This window comes from Lagopus leucura, unplaced genomic scaffold (assembly GCF_019238085.1).
Source record: "Lagopus leucura isolate 7727_CA_CO unplaced genomic scaffold, USGS_WTPT01 Super-Scaffold_73, whole genome shotgun sequence".
Classification (NCBI taxonomy): domain Eukaryota; kingdom Metazoa; phylum Chordata; class Aves; order Galliformes; family Phasianidae; genus Lagopus; species Lagopus leucura.
This window is the reverse complement of record NW_024962252.1, coordinates 22,799,451-22,816,052: the sequence shown is the minus strand read 5'-3', so window position 1 is coordinate 22,816,052 and position 16,602 is coordinate 22,799,451. Positions and strand designations below refer to the sequence as shown.

The 16,602-nt window shown below is 39.1% G+C and overlaps 1 protein-coding gene across 1 annotated transcript; it reads right to left on the bottom strand.

Moving 5' to 3' along the window:
• Positions 1-262: 262 nt before the first annotated feature.
• Positions 263-16,498, bottom strand: DDX43 (DEAD-box helicase 43). The gene is made up of 18 exons (XM_042892428.1): positions 16,174-16,498; positions 16,030-16,085; positions 15,534-15,651; positions 15,340-15,393; positions 14,143-14,250; positions 13,518-13,599; positions 12,276-12,432; positions 12,079-12,197; positions 11,696-11,806; positions 10,246-10,387; positions 8,029-8,129; positions 7,353-7,440; positions 5,208-5,335; positions 3,591-3,700; positions 2,724-2,862; positions 1,839-1,926; positions 671-806; positions 263-341 (listed from the first exon to the last, which is right to left on the bottom strand). The coding sequence occupies exons 1-17, from the start codon at positions 16,496-16,498 to the stop codon at positions 699-701; spliced, it is 2,034 nt and encodes a 677-aa protein (XP_042748362.1). The 3' UTR covers positions 263-341; positions 671-698.
• Between the last annotated feature and the right edge of the window lie 104 nt (positions 16,499-16,602).

The window sequence follows — 16,602 nt, the reverse complement described above, 5'->3', positions numbered from 1 at the left end:
ATGCCATTTGTATTGTCATCTCAAAAACAACTTCCAAAGATTCTAGTTACCTGTAACAGCACGTGTGACAGAACCTGAAACTCATGTAAAATGTGAACGAACTTTATCAGAAAGAAAGCTGACGTTCAAATGTCCTTTTTTCCTAAGAAGCTCTTTACAGCTTTGTTAACACCACTTTGGCTTAAGGAAGAAATGCACAATTCAAGAGTGGTGTTACTTTTACGTAACTAAGTGATCCGGTGAAATACTTCCGCATGGCACTGGCAGATGTGGCACAACAGTGTGAAAGTACAGTATCTTGAAGTAACACAAACACTGTTTACATTCAGTAATCCAGTTCTCTGCAAGAAAAAAAGTCACATTCTTAACATCAGTATTGCATATAATTAAAGAAATCTGTAATATTTGTTTCTATTCAGTATAGAACGGCTTTAGAAGTTACATCACACAACGAATACCTACGGCATGAACTTTCCTTAGGTTAAAGCCAAAATAGTCTCAAAGCACAAAACAAGGTTTGTTTCTGTATAAAGGTAATCACATTTTCTTTCCTAAGGCATTTTTATAAGTACTTTTTATTTAAGTGGAACAGATGCAGAAAATAATCAACTAAGAAAATAAGCTTCTAAATCCAAGCCCATAGATGCTAACAATGTCTATAATCACTCACATTTTTTTTAGTAATTTCAAGGGATCAGTCACTTGGATGACTTTCTTTGAGGTCTTAGTATATCCTTTTCCATTTCTTTCCTGATTTGGTATTGTTTGTATCTTTCTGCCATTGAAATAAGCTCATCGGGAACTACCTGATAAGAAAGCAGCACAAAGCCATGCTTAGTTGTAAGTAATTCTAAAAACTTTTGGACTTGGTTTTTACAAAAATGCAACTTATTTGTCTGCTCCCAAACTTGTTTAGATTTGCTTTTGTGTGGAGATGCAAAAAAAAAAAAAAAAAAAAACACACATTTTTTTTTTTTCTCTTGCATGAGAGTATACTGAAAAGTAATCAGCACAATGTGCCTGGATGTTCAGCTTACCTATGTATGCCAGCATCACCATCTCTGATGGCAACATATAACTTATTAAAACACTGTATTTAATCTAAAAATGCATCTTTCAATGATAATGAAGAAATACAGACTGCTTACACGACCTGCTATAACAAGTAGCCATACAGCAGGTGAAAGGTGTCCAGGCATTAATCAGTGTCCTGAGCATAGAGCAAGCTTCTCCAGCATATATGAGCGTGGTATTTGATTGACTGCTTACTGCCTCTGGTTTGTCACAAGCAAGCAGCACTGATTCAGTACAAGTTTGGAAGACTGCTCTGAAATTGAACATTTAGATACACCTAAGTCAACTTAGATATCCTTGAAGCTAGCAATGCTTGAAGCAGGCGAGGGATGCAGCCACAACAAGAAGCCTGGTGTATGAGGTAAGTAATGCTGCAACTTTATCTGTGAAAGTAAGGATTCAGAGATGGTCTCAACTTTCCTGAACTGCAAGACCTGCTCCTAGTTATACTATCCTATTAAAAAAAAAAAAAACAAACAACTGGGTTCACCTTGTTGGTTTTTTCTCCCCAGGAGATAAACAAAACCAATCAGAAAGCCATGCAGTGTTAAGGACTTATTAGATGACAGACCAGGATTAAAGCTTTGGTTGTTACTGCAGATGTTCACACAACTCTCCTGGTCCTGCATAAATACAATTAAATTCATATTCATCAAATCCCCCTCCTTTCCACGTTCCCAACTTGAGTCAGACCCTGAACTCTGGTTCAAGTAAATGACTAAGTGGGCTTAAACCATTGGTAACAATTAAGATTTTTTTCTTACTTGGTTTGCTCTTTGCAGAATATCAATCAGCTCAGATGCAGCCTTCCAGTCCTTCTTAGTGACAAGTGTTACTGCCTTCCCAGTACGTCTAGAAAAGAAATGGAATAAATGTTGATCTTCATAATAATGGGTATCTGTGCTGCTAGGTTTTCCCCACTGACTTCAACAGTAAGATTTGACTACAGGCAGTTTATGGGCTTTCAGATATCTGGCTAGAGCATTTACTTGGCACATGACAAAACAACTGTTTGTAAAGGTCAGTGTAGCAACTTGGCTAAACTGGAGCAAAGCAGAACTAATTTAGGTATATAGACAAACGTAGCACAAAGACAACATATTTAAGAATGAAGAGATGTGTTAATATCACAATTAAAAGAAGCACACACACACATAACATATTTACAAAGAGAATTATCACATTTGTGTTACTCTGGGGATGCAGCACTAGAACTCCTAACGTCAAACTACACCACCATGACAGCCTGCAGACACCCAAGGGTTCCTTTCAAGCCCCTCCCATTTCTTTTCTCCAGTGGGCTTACTAGGAAACTAAGCAGCAGCTCATGAAAACACAAACAAGGAAGAGGATTACAGAATACCTGTACAAAAGTGTTCTGAACCTGTTCAGTCTCCCCCACACATAAACCAGCTTTCAAACATCCTTCATTCCCAATGCTTAAATGAAACAGAAAACCAGAGACCTTGTTTGCCTTCAAAATTTTACTGGATTTCAAAACACGAAAGCATACTTTGGCGCATCTTGAAGCCTCACTCTCCCATTCTCTATCACTTGTAGCTCTAGAATTTGACAACAGAAACACCTAGAAAATGCACAATATACTGATGTTAGTCAATAACATATTACTATTTATTGTGAAAACTTACCCTGCTCTTCCAGTACGACCTACTCTGTGAACATATTCCTCAATGTTGCGAGGGAAGTCAAAGTTAAAAACATGAGTAATATCATGCACATCAAGGCCACGGGAAGCTAAGTCAGTAGCTACCAGGATTCTGACTTTACCTAAACAAAGAACCACCAAAACAGAATGTGATTTTATGAAATATACAGAAAACACACCCTACTCCACTGATTTCCCAGTGCATAATATACCTATTCGACACATAAAGGAAACACACGCTTTCTGCACTGTCTTGCTTCCACTATTAAGTGGTACATAAGCACCCAAAGTGTCATTTAGCTATTCCACAAGATGTAAGCAAGATGCAGGAAAATCAAGAAGTATGTCCAGCAGATTTAAAAAAAAAAATCCCTGAGAAAAAAAAAAAAAAAGCTCAGAAGCTTCAGGAACTATTTTTTCACCCTGCATCTTTACCATGCCACTATTCTTAGTTCTATTATCAAGTGACCAAATAATCTTCAAGTATAATCCTACTGGCATCACCAAGAGAACTGTTTCATTGAAACCATCATTGTTTGATGCTTCAATTTACTGTTCTTTACATGAACATAATATAGAATTTCCCCCCATACATTTCAAAAGTAAAATAAGACTTCAAAAAATTTAACTCTTAGTCACCCATTTTTATTTTTTTCTTTAAGAGCAATCATTTTTTGCTTGCTGTTTCTTTTGTGTATGTTTGTCAGATTAACAGGGTAAACACAATCATGAAGAGCTCTGATCCTTTCATTCCTATGGTAACAAAGACACAACACTACAGAAAAGGTTCTGCATATGATAAGCCTTAAAAGCACTGGTTTGTTTAGCCCAAGTTTAGGTCCAAACCTACCTTTCTTGAAGTCATCTAAAGCCTGTTCTCGATCACACTGCTCTCTGTCACCATGAAGAGACTGCACTGGGACTCCTTTGACACCAAGGTCACTTGCTACGTCATCAGCTCTAACATGAAATAAAACAATGGTTCAGCAGAAAGATAACAGAACAGAAAGATAACGTGCCAGCAATACGTGAATGTGTAAGACAGCACACAAGACCCTATAGATCAGGTGATACTTTTTATAAAACAACATGGAAACAAGCACAGAACATTCTTATTTCTTCACATACTTTTATTTCAAGCCCTTCTCTGTCTTATCAGAAAAGGCCTTTAATGGAAACAGTGCACCTGGAAAGCAAAGACAGGCACCTATGTGTTAAGAAAGTCCCAACCAGGAGCTCACAGTTACTCTGTTAAGGCAGGGAAGATGTCACCAGCTATGATGGATGTGCCTTACACAGACAGACACAAAGCAGGAAAAAAAAAAAGCCTTGCTCTATAGTTACTGCAAGGAAGAGCTTTTCCATAGACAATAAACACAGACGGCTGTAATATATACAACTATTCCCTTGAATACACGTTGCTAAAATACAGCACTTGCAGTTGCATTTCTTTTTCAGTACCAGATCACTCAGTCTTCTCTCCTAAAGGATTTGCCTTAAACTAAATGCTTTCTTACAAAATGTATTCCTTTTTCAGCATTAACATACCTCAGAACTGTACTGTAGACTTCACAAAAGAAGCCACAGTTCACCATTATTATTCTAGACAAAAGTCTGAAGCCCTTCTAGATATCTGTCAAAGCATACCCATGTATTAAACAGCCAAAGCAACAAAATTCATCAGCTGGAAGCAGGAGCAGCTTCCCATGCTGACTGTTCAAGAGAACTTCTAGGTATTAACTTAGAGCTATTCAGAGGAAAACTCCAAAAAGCCCTCAAATGTAGCCTGGAACTCCCAAGATACACTGAAGGACACACAAACCAACCACTGATGGTTAGGAGAGAAAGAACATTGTGTCTAGCAAAATTAGTTCCAGCTCTTCAATAAACCAGAAGGTGTCAACCTGAACTTTTTTTTCCCCTATTCCTTGTATGAAGGAGGGAAAAAGAAAGGGACTTATGGTAGCAATACACTCCTGCCACCAGGTCTCATATACATCAGCTTCACATGCCAGTGAAAAGCAAAAACTGCCCAGAAAGGTTGTGGATGCCCCATTCCTGAAGGTGTTCAAGGCCAGGTTGGATGGGGCCCTGGGCAGCCTGGTCTGGTATTAAATGTGGAAGTTGGTGGCCCTGCATGTGGCAGGGGAGTTGGAGATTATGACCTTTGAGGTCCCTTCCAACTTGGGCCATTCTGTGTGATTCTGTGAAGTGATATTAAGGTGTCCTTAACATTGTTACCATCTATTCCAAATATGTTAGATAGAGACTTCTCACCACTACTATCATATTAAGAACAATTTGACTCCTAGTCAAACTGTCCGCAGGAAAGATAACAAGAATTACCAGCACACTATTGACAAGAGCTGTTATATTTGTTAATTACTATTTGAACTAAGACCCCTCTGGTTAAAAAACAAAACAAAAAAAAACCCCACAAATATAATACTAGGAATTAATTACATACGTAGACTTCTTTCCAACAAAAATGATGGCCTTATCTTTTGGCTTCATAGAATCAATGAAGTTTTCCATGAAAGCTTTCTTTTCTTCTTCGTTGATAACAATAACTTCCTGCTCTACTGTATTTACTGCCTGTTAAACATTAAAAAGGATACTTAGAAACAGATTTGAATAATATTTTTATTTATCCACACATAATATTACAAAACTAGTAACATAACAGCACAAAAACTATTTTACAACTAGAACGTGTATCAGTTAGGATTTCAAATGATGCAGATTTCTGGTATTCCAGTTGCTTTGGGAGAGCAACTAATTTTATCTTTAAGTAGTTTACTCAATCACATATTTATAGTGAATTCTTATCACTGGTTTAGAACAGAGTACAGTAGTTCAATTAAAATAAAAAAAATAACTGGAGTATCTTACACCTGTTCAGAGAAACTTGGAGCAATTGCTTATTTGAAAGGAGAAGCTTTTAAAGAAAGTCGCACCAGCTATTCGCAATGATTAGTTCTGTCCAATTCTTTAAACACCAGCTTTTATTAGAAAAAGCTTCACTTCATTATATTTGAAGGTTACCACAGAATGGCTGAGTATACTAACTGCAAGGGAACAGCAGGAAGCTGCACCAAGGGAAGTCAAGATTGGATATTAGGAAGTGGATCTTCATCAGAGGGCAGTCAGGCACTGGGACAGGCTCCCCAGGGTAGTCGTCACAACCTCATTCAGGCAGTGTTTGGACACTGCTCTCAAACATTAATTTTGAATTTTGGGTGGTGCTCTCTGGAGCCAGGAGTTGGACTCAGTGATCTCGTCCAACTTGGAATATTCTGTGACTCTATTTAAGTGGTACAAAGGCCTTGGCTTTCTTGTGGCTCTGCATCATAATCTTATGGCAAGAGCTGCAAAATTTACCAGGTACACAGAACAGGTCTCTTTTCACATGGAAACCCTTCCCCCTTTCAGAAGGCACCTCTTCAATTGAATGAGGCTCCATAAGAAACGAAAACACTGGACAAGAGAGCTGCAATAGCTGTTATGTCAAATTGCAATCTTGTTGATGGGTTTGCCCTTGACAAAAAACACAGTTGCCAGCATAACAGAGGAAAAGTACATTTTCCCTTATTTCCACCTGAAAGCGTACCACACGTTTATTCACTCCCTGTGACTAAGAAAGGGAGACTTAAAAAGAAAACTCTGTAATTTAAGCCAAACCTACAGCAATCTCTACGTCAGGATGTAAGAGATCTTGGAACCACTAACATTTCTGTAAATTCTGTCACCGCTTAAGCAAACTACACATATCTACACAAACACAACAACTACATCTGTACATTAAAAGCTTCCGACTTCAAAAGACAGCTCCTGCAGTACCACATATTCCTGACCTAGACAAGTGACCTCCAGAAGTTTAGTAAGGAGCTTCCATTCTCTGTGGGAAATATGCAGGTAAAAGACAGATCCAGATAAGGATCTGTATATAAGACAAAGAAGTCCTTCAGAGGCAAAAGGAACAAGAGCTTGCTCAACAAAACCAAAGGCTGGAGAAACAAAGCTTCAGGCAAGACAGGAGGCGCTGCAAAGTACAATTTTCAAATACAAGTATTTGACTCATACTTGATGCTTGTAACATCTTCTATTGGAGATCTAGGACTCCAAGATCTCATTACAGAAACATCAGCCCTTTTTACTTTCATTTTTAAAAGTTCTTTCTAAACTTTTGCTGAAGCTTTACATAGGATAACATGGAATTTTTTGAAAGTCCAGACTGATTTTGAAGTCATCTGCATTTACTTGCACATGCTTCCAAGTAAAAACTTCCTTGTCAAACTGCAGATAGTTCAAAACAACAACAATGTATAGAATCATAGAATGGCCTGGGTTGAAAAGGACCACAATGATCACCTAGTTTCAACCCCCCTGTTATATGCAGGGTCGCCAACCACCAGACCAGGCTGCCCAGAGCCACATCCAGCCTGGCCTTGAATGCCTCCATGGATGGAGCATCCACAGCCTCCTTGGGCAACCTGCTCCAGTGCGTCACCATCCTCTGTGTGAAGAACTGCCTCCTAATATGTAACCTAAACCTCCTCTGTCTCAGTTTGAGCCCATTCCCCCTTGCTCTATCAACAACAAAAGAACTTACTGCTAAGTCAAGAGTGCCAACATACACGATCATGGGATTTCTCAAATAGGATTTTGCGAGGCGACGAACACCATCAGGCCAAGTAGCACTAAATGGGAAGAGAAGACTGATAAGAACACATCACAAGATCTTACCCAGTTAATCTCTTCACACTACTTGTTTCTTCTACCTTACATGCCAATGAAAACCTTGAGTACAGAGTAACAGAAGTGAGCTCTTGCAGCACTTCGAAATCATTTGAAGAATTTTATTAATGTAAACAGAACTCCTGCTTGCAAGGCAACATTCCAGATTGAAGTCAGGAGTAACAGTTCAGCAGCCTTTCCAATGAAAACAATACATTGTTTAGTAGCTCAAAAAGTTTTAATTCAAAAGCTTCTAAGACTGTTCTCTGAAACAGTAGCTCTGATTCAAAACATTCTTCACAGCATTCCCAGGTCACCTTCCTTTTTTGGAAAAAATACCATCATTTCTATAGTTGATGGAAAATAGCTCAAAAGGGGGAAAAAAAATGCAACTGTCAGAAGATTCACCAGCACCAACTAGACACAGATAGATAAAATAAACCTGAAGCAATTCCCTTGTAGGCTACCGAAAGTTGTTAGTAAAATAGTATGTGTTTCATTGTTCACTTGTTCAATAACCTTAAGCATAGAGCACTACTCCATTTACGTACCTTGTCATAACAGTTTGTCTGTCTGGCCGCACATCTATTAAGATCTTCATTATCTGAGGTTCAAATCCCATATCCAGCATTTTGTCAGCCTCATCTAAAACCTGCTTAGAACAAGGAGTTTGCATCTATTCTTCTAGTAAGGGTTTCAGCAAGACATTTCATAGCAGATCACTTTAATGGTAACAGTATTTCAGAAACCATTTCCTAATTTATCACAAAACCTGTTCAGTTTGTTACACCCCTCCAGTTTCTTTTGGGCTTTTTCACTTAGTACATTTGCAGACAGAACAAGAGAAAAATCCATAAAATCTCTGAGAACACGAAGTCAATAAAGGAGTATACTTAAAGCTTTTGTTGGTTTGTTTTCTAAAACACTCATACAACATAATGGGGGACCTTACACAATATCCTTTCAGTGGAAGGTTATTAGAAATGTACCAACTCAAACCCTTATATGAACTAGGAAAAAAGACAGACTGTACCTTTTGGCTCACACTTGGATATCAACATTCTCCAAGCTCAAACTTATTTCACTGGGGGAGAGAGGAGGGGAGCTGAAAGCTTTTAGTACAGCTACTGGAAACAGAACCCTCATCCTCACTTGAGAACATCTTAGACTTCTTGTTATCAATACACGCTTACTTGTTTGCTAATACCATTTCAGTTATTTTTCCTGGCAAGTAATTCTTGCAGGCCACTTCACACACACAAAATATTTTTTTAAATTAGATCAGTTATGGGTAAGTTTTCTGTTTTTGTATATATTTTAAAGTAATTAAAAAAATGAAAATATTGCTCCCATTTACCTTTTATATCCTAGTTTATAGACTACCTATTTTTTCTACTATATTCTCTCCCCAATCAGTGTCCCAATTATTCATACAAAGTTCCAATGTTCTTACAATAGAAAAAAACCCACTCAAATCACTGACAAATGAATACTAATTTATCCTGAACACAGCAAGACAGAATGCCATCTTGAAATGACATATGAACTGTAAACAATCAAAAGGATGTATATAACCCATTTCCCAGTGCTTCCTCAGAAATTATGGGAAAACATCAGCCTACCTGACTGGATTTCTAAAAAATTGACTCAAGACTGCAACTAATTCGATGTCTCTGTCAGAGTAGACAAATTGCCTGATGCTTCCAGCTCACCTTGTGTATAACATATATTCAAATATAATTAATCATCTCTAAAAATGGGTACTTGTGGGTTGGTTTTTAGATAAAAAAAACAACCAACAAATACCCCCACCAAAACAGAGAAGACATAACAGTAGCTATAATATACTGTCTTGAGTGGATTTTCTCCCTCGGAAATCCTATGCGAAACATTTGCATAATAACAGCACTGCACTTGGGGAGAATTCACAAGCCTTATTAGTATCTTTACATGCAAATCATAAATAAAGCTCTTTAATGAAGAGTGTTCTATGTCCATGATGTCAAATGTAAAAATAAATACCCCTCTTTTATCTCTAAAATAAGGCTGCTGTGTCTCATGGTGCTACACCACCACTGGTTCTGCCAGGGAGCTCAACATTAGCAAGAATTGGAGCTCGTTTGTAAAGCACGGTAAGTATTCAGCACTTGGGAACTGAGGGGCAGATAAAGGAGGAAAAGCAGGCCAAACTGTCAGACTAGGCAATAAGGCAACAATTAAGCAAACATACAAATAACGTAAACGTATGGAAATCTTTTACAAAATAGTAATTGAATTAAATGTCCAGCAAAGCCAAAAGCAAGAAGGAAATAAAAGCACATGAACCCATGGATGGTATTGGTATGGCTATTTTGCCACTGAAGTGAAAAGAAGTCAGTCACCCAAACTGACAAGTACCTAACTGGTTTATCTACTAAGAATTGAGTCATTAGCAACTTTTAAAAGAGGAAAAACCAACTCAGGAAAGGCATTTCATCTACTGGTAACTCACAAAATCAACTTTGAAACCACAAAGATTACTAGTGTCAGATAATAATTCATCATCTTTGAAATGCTTACTGTTCTAGAAGCCTTTTTTTTTTTTCCCCCCTCCAGGGAATATCCTTTATCTTCAACACGGTCACAGTAAGCACAAACCACTCCCCAGCACCAATCTCGATGTTTCAGTTGAGATTCAGAATGTTTAAAGAAAAGCAAATTGAACCTTCAGTTCAGACTAAGCCACCATTTCCCAGCTGATGCATTACTTTCCCGTATCAGATACTTGCCAAGTACGTTATGCTCTTCAAGTTTATGAAGTTGTTCATTTGAAGATCATTCAGTCTCCCAGGAGTAGCAATAACAATATCCACACCTTTGGTCACCACATTTATCTGCGCTTTCCGGTCCCCACCACCATATATGCAGATACTGAAAAATAAAATGATTAACAGAAGGTTAAGGTTTGACTGAAGTTTATCTTTCTCAAAGCAGTATCACCAAGTTGCTTCATTTTAAGATGTATAATCATGAAATATGAAAAGGAAGGAAGACAACAGTTAGGACTGACAGAATGGGCTTCACAAGAATGATTGCCCCCCCCCAAAAGCACAGCAACAGTTTTATGCTGAAATTGCAGAAGTAGTGAAAGGAAGGAAAGTTGGCAATTAAGCTACATCTGATCTGAAGACATTCACACCAAAATAAATGAATGTTAAGAATGCATCATTTTCTAAGCAGTACCTTCATAGGCCACATGTTTTACTGTTAAATCAATCAGCACATCCAGTAAGACGTTAGGCTAATACATGGCCTTTAAGAATTCTACAAAATATGTTTGAGAAGGAAGCAGCATGCATGACTCTGCATTTGGTAAGGCTGCTATACCAGAGAATCCTAGAAGTAGATTTCAGAATATAGCAATGTCTATTTAATAGCTTAAATAAACACCTGCACTCTTAGCAAGGTTGTGGATGACACCAAATTAAAGAAGCAGTTAATACACTAGAGGGCAGGGCAGTTATTTAAGGACCACAAAAGGCAGAAGTGGGCTGAAGCATGCAGGTTAACAAAAGCAAAGATGGGGATGGAATAACCCCCTGGCTCATGGCCCACATGCTGGAAGATGGCTTTGCAGAAAAGACTTAGGTGGGCAAGAAACCATGTTATTCAGCAGTGTAATCTCCGAGTAGAGAAAACCAGCTGTATTACAGAGAACACAGCCAGGAGCTTTTTAAGAGAATTCACTATGCTTCTTTATTTGGTACTTGCAAGATCACACCTGAAGCATCACCATTTCCACTTTTTGTATCTCCACCTCAGTTACCAGACCTGTCCAGACTGACACAAGTCTAGCCAGCAGCTACCAGAATGCTCAAGAGGCTGGAGTGCATGACACAAGAAGCTGGGAATTCAAAGTAACTGTTCAATTTGAGGGTGGCAAGGTTTGGGAAGATCTTAGTGTTGTATATATCTACCTAAAAGCATGCCAAAGAGAAGATAGGAGACTCTACTCAGCTGTCCATATGAGAAGGATGCGAGGCAATGCAATTGCAGTGCAGAAGACACAACCATGCAGGTAGTATTTTCACCATGAGGGCAGTCAAGCACACATCAAAGAAACTGAGAAAGTATGAAACTTTTTAGCACCCCCATCTCCTTAACAAATGCAATTTCAGGAGATGAATTAGGTCACAAATGGTAGAAAATGCAACTTAAACAAGTGAGAAGGGAGATCACCTTTTAAATCCTTTGTACGTGTACTTCAAGCACTCCGCCTCTACTTGCAGTGCCAGTTCTCGGGTGGGAGCAAGGACCAACATCCCTGGCCCTCCACGCTCATCACTGGGTCTGCAATAAAACATCTTAAGAATGGGAGTATAAGAGGCTACACAACATCTGTCACATCTGACAACAGAACGTTTCTATGCTCCTCTAGACTTCCACAATACACTGCTACATCCTGTTATTACAGCATAAAGGAGTTCATGTTACAAGATTCACACGTCTTCCACCAGATTTATTATGATCATTATTATTATTTTTTCCCCCCACTAGAAAATCTTATTTCAGAAGAGGAAGTATCCACATCTAAACAGCTCAAATATGTGAACAGTCCTTACATTGGTTGTGAAGCCAAATGAATGAATCCAGGCATTAAGTAAGCTAATGTCTTCCCGGTACCAGTCTGTGCTATGCCAATAAGATCAATTCCTTGTAGTATGATTGGCCATGCCTGGGACTAACATAAAACAACGAATACTTAGATGTGTTTTTCTCCTAAGTTTCAGTTAAAGAGTCATCAAAATGGAAGAAGTACCTGAATTGGTGTAGGTTTCTGAAAACCAATTTTCCTTATGTTAGCCATAATATCAGGATATTGCTCAAATACATCTTCAAATTTACAAACAGGATTGGGAATGCAGCGCTTTTCACCTTCTTTTAAGTCATCACAGATTATATTGTTATTTTCTTTCCTGTAGAGAATTAAAGTATTGCATTAGCTCTAAAATCTATCAGAAGAAGCAAAGCAAACACAAGAGACTGCACCTTTTTGACATGTTTTTTTCCTGAGATTCCTGGAGCAACAATAACTAATAAAAAAAAATCAGTTTCTCTAATGAAATTTCTAACTGTTCCCTTAACTTTCAAATAACCCTCACTGGAGAAATGCTTCCATAGGACTCATGATTAGTCAGTGAATTATTCTCATAAGTTAAATCTTTCTTAAGAATGAAGGACTGGAAATCATGCATGGATATTAAGAAGGACTGCAGTGCTGTCATATCAGACTTCAGTCACACTCTATTAGAAGTTAAAGAGCTGCTAAAAGTTTTATATCCAAAGATGACTGTTGGGAATGGACTAAACTTCTTTGTTAGAACACTATATTTCGGCTAAAACCTTCCCCAAATACTTCTGGAGCAGCTTCCTTGACATTCTAGAAAATAAAGATGAAACATGTTAGAAAAAAGGTGCTTAAAAAAAGTCACAAAAGCAATATGAAAATTGAGTTTTGAGGTGTTAATACGGATAAGTATTTGATCGTTATCCCTGTCCTCTTCTGTTCAGAAGACTCAATTCTGCAAATAGTTTTACTTCAAGCTGTGGGTAGGCTAGGAAAAGTATGAGAAATTCAACTTCTCATGTTCATAGAAATACATTTTTTCAGGATCTTTTACTCTTCCCCTAAAACTAAGGCATAAAGTGAAAAACATTCCTCTGTTTATAAGAGAAGTGCTACTATTGCTCAGTGCAAGTTCTGAACCCACAAAACAATGTTCTGCTGCTCTTGACTAGCTAGAACAATAACACTGCTACGGAAACAGTGTAAATTCCCACACTGTGAAAAGGTAAAAGAGGAAAAAAAAACCACCACCAAACCATGCAATAAGTAATGAAAGCTGTTTAATTCCAAATAAAGAGCCCCTAAGAAGAGCCAGGTTACCGCTAGACAGTAATATTAATAGCTGTCTCAGTATTTCATCACCCACCACACAGGTTTTGTTATGCTAACAGTCCTTTCTGCCAAGCACACAATTCCCTACAGAAATGATCTTACCGCCACAGTTTTACTTCTTCTGGTGACATGGATGCAGCCCTTGATGATTCTTTATAGAAGTTTTTCTCAATTGGAGGCAGGTCTTAAACAATCACAAGAAAGCAAGTCAGGAAGAAATGCTGGTCATTTAGAGTAAGTCTTTTAAAGCTTAAGGTGGAAATCTCAAATCCAAGTAGTCTATGCCTAGTACTAGACAGCTAGTCAAAACACAGTGGTAGGCCACAGCAGTTTGAGCAAAAGCTGAAAACTATGAGAAACACTTAAAACACCTGCAAAAGAACCATACCCTGCCTTCCAAGCACTAAAATAATATCTGCTGATGTATCCAGTACAATATTTTAATAACATTCAGATTTTTGCTGCAGTCACTACAGTGCTACAAAACCATTGCGTTTTCAAAGGCTGAAGTAAAAAACCATTAATCTAGTAATTGCAGACTCATCACAGTGACTAGTATCCTCCATGACCATTCTAAGAAATGCTGACATGCTCACTTCATGAATACCCTTAACTAATTTGGACACTGAAAGATTCAGTAGCCTCAAAGCAAAAATTACGAATGTTGACACATGCAAGAGATCTATAATGTGAAAGAATACCATACAAGCAACATTTTAGAACTAACCTGCCCACTTCATAGCCTCATATTTAGCTCTGTTTTCTCGAAGAGAGGCCCAGTCAATCACGGGTTTCTTTGGAGTATTCTCAGGATTGATAACATCCAAGGATTTTCCTGTGGAGTCAGTATCAAAGTTGTTGTCTGATAGATCCATTGGAAACATTGAACCTCTCTCCCCCCAAACACAAACCTTATTTTCTTTTTGTACTGCAAACTCTTATGCGATTTTAAGTAGACATGAAACACTTAAAGAGAGTTCTTTCTTAGGTCTCAGTCTGAAAGATTAGCAGAAAAACCAGTGCGAACACACTTCTGGTAAGAAAGGAAGCATTTAAACATCTTTAACTAGAGGAAGGACAAGATCCAGAATGCTGCTCCTCCAGTTGTACACATGGCTTGCTGAGCATGGGGCTTTTGGGAAAGTTTTGAGTCAGGCAGGTGAAAGCAAACAAAGTTTAATTTCAACAGCTACAAGAGCAAGATTTACTTCTAAAGCATCCAGTGTCACCAAAATAAAGTTTCTGTGAAGTTACGCCCTTTTTGATGAGGTTCATGCTTCTCATGAAAGTGAGTTTTTACACTGGAAATATAAATGACAACACATTTGTTATTGAAAAGAATGAAATACAAGGGAAAACGACAGTTACACACATGTAGGATACATTACTTAATCCTGGCTTCTTGAATAAAACATTCCAGAGTACCTTCTGAGGCACTTCTGAAAGCCTGCATTCACAGCTACTCCATTCCTTATTCTAAATCTGGAACACTATTCTTAATTTTTTTTTTCCCTCATCAGTGCCTCAGAGCAACAACTATGGATGTGGTTCTTTTCCCTCAGGACTTACTGTGCAGTTAAACAAGCCAAACATCAAATACCAGCATCTTCATGTACAATCATTACTTACATAGCCACATAATGCACTGAAGCCCAGTAAAATGAAGCATGATGTGCAACACCAAACCATCAACGTTAATGCCCTGTGAAAAGGATCCACCCTTACCGTGATTGGTACGTTAGTTTTATAGCCTACATCTGTACAAACTTAATTTCATTATTGCCAAGATACTACATTAAAACCTATCCTAGAAGAGATATTTGGATTTTTAAATGATAAGACTGATAATGCAAAAAAGCAAACAGTATAACATCTATTAAAATTGTTGGAAACACCTGGGAAGAGATATTCACAGACGTCTTACCTGAAGGAGGAAAGCCATTGCCAGCTGACAGGGGAGGATGTCTAGATAGTTCTGCTTTAAAATCAAGGTCAGTCATTTCACTTTGATAAAATACTAAGAACATAAAACCACTTCAAACTACCAACAGAGAGTAAGATGACCTACAGTCTTTTTTCCCCCTCCCATAATACACTTCTTAAATTTCTCAGACCCACCTCTACAGTTGCTTTGTCCACAGCTTACAACTGTTTCATCAATCAGCACCTTGGCTTTGTTCTGCACAGCAACACTGCCGAAAATCTTCACTTCTGCTTCAGAGGCTCCCTTAATAACCTGCATTCATAAAACTCCACTGAGTTTTTAATACTACACAGACCGGGTGAACTTGTATATAAATAAAAGTATGCACTGCAAACAATCTTTAGTTTTTCTTCCAAATTTGAATTTCTCTCCTCGGGAAAGGCCCTTTAATCCCCTTCTTAAAAGAAATATGGAAAACCAGAAAAAAAACAACCTCACAGACAAAAACCAGTAAGCTCCACCTGCAAGGCCAGGCTGGATGGGGCTTTAAGCAACTTTGAGCAACAAAGCAGGTCTGAGGGAGGCGTCCCTGCTTTTAGCAGGGATTGGAGCTACATGATCTTGAAGGTCCCTTGCAATCCAAACCATTCCATGACTCTATGACTCAAGTTCCTGAAAGACACACAGTACCTGTATCCTAGAACCCGAAGATTCCTCAAGTTCTCTTATTTTAGCTCCTCCCCGACCTGTTACAAGGAGAAACTTCTGTAACACCTACAGCACAAGCCACACTCTCACAAACTAAATGCTAACAGGGGGCGCGGCTGCCGTTACCTATCAAAACCCCGGCCAGGGCCCTGCTGATGAGGAAGCAGAGAGGCTCCCCAGCCTCCTGAGCTCTGCCTGCGGCGGCTCTCGGGCGCCGCCATCGCGCTGCCTGACTTCGGCGGCTGCCAACCACGCCGGATTCCCGTTCCTCTCCTCCGACGCTCGCTGCCGCCTCCTGCCGCCACTCCGAGCCCCTTCGCCCCAGCTCGCCCTCTGTCGGCGAGCTGTTCGGCCGAGGGGTGGCCGGCGGCTGCCACAGGGGCGCGGTAGCAACCGCGGAAGACGGCGGCGCCCCCGCGGCCTCGTCGCCGCTCTCCTCCCAGTCGGACATCCCCGCTTACTCGATGCGCGTAGCGTGCCAGGCCGCCCTATAGGCTGTGAGCGCACGGATTGGCCAGCGCCAGTGGCTCTCCGATCAGCGATTGGCTGGCTTCT

What these genes read in the sequence shown, in the direction of transcription:
- DDX43 (XM_042892428.1), bottom strand. Translation starts at nt 16,498, where the DNA reads ATGTCCGACTGGGAGGAGAGCGGCGACGAGGCCGCGGGGGCGCCGCCG. An exon ending in CTTCGGGTTCTAGGATACAG is followed by an intron (nt 15,652 to 16,029) that starts GTACTGTGTGTC and finishes TTATGAATGCAG; the next exon opens with GTTATTAAGGGAGCCTCTGA. An exon ending in TTGGCACTCTTGACTTAGCA is followed by an intron (nt 5,336 to 7,352) that starts GTAAGTTCTTTT and finishes AATGTTTAACAG; the next exon opens with GCAGTAAATACAGTAGAGCA.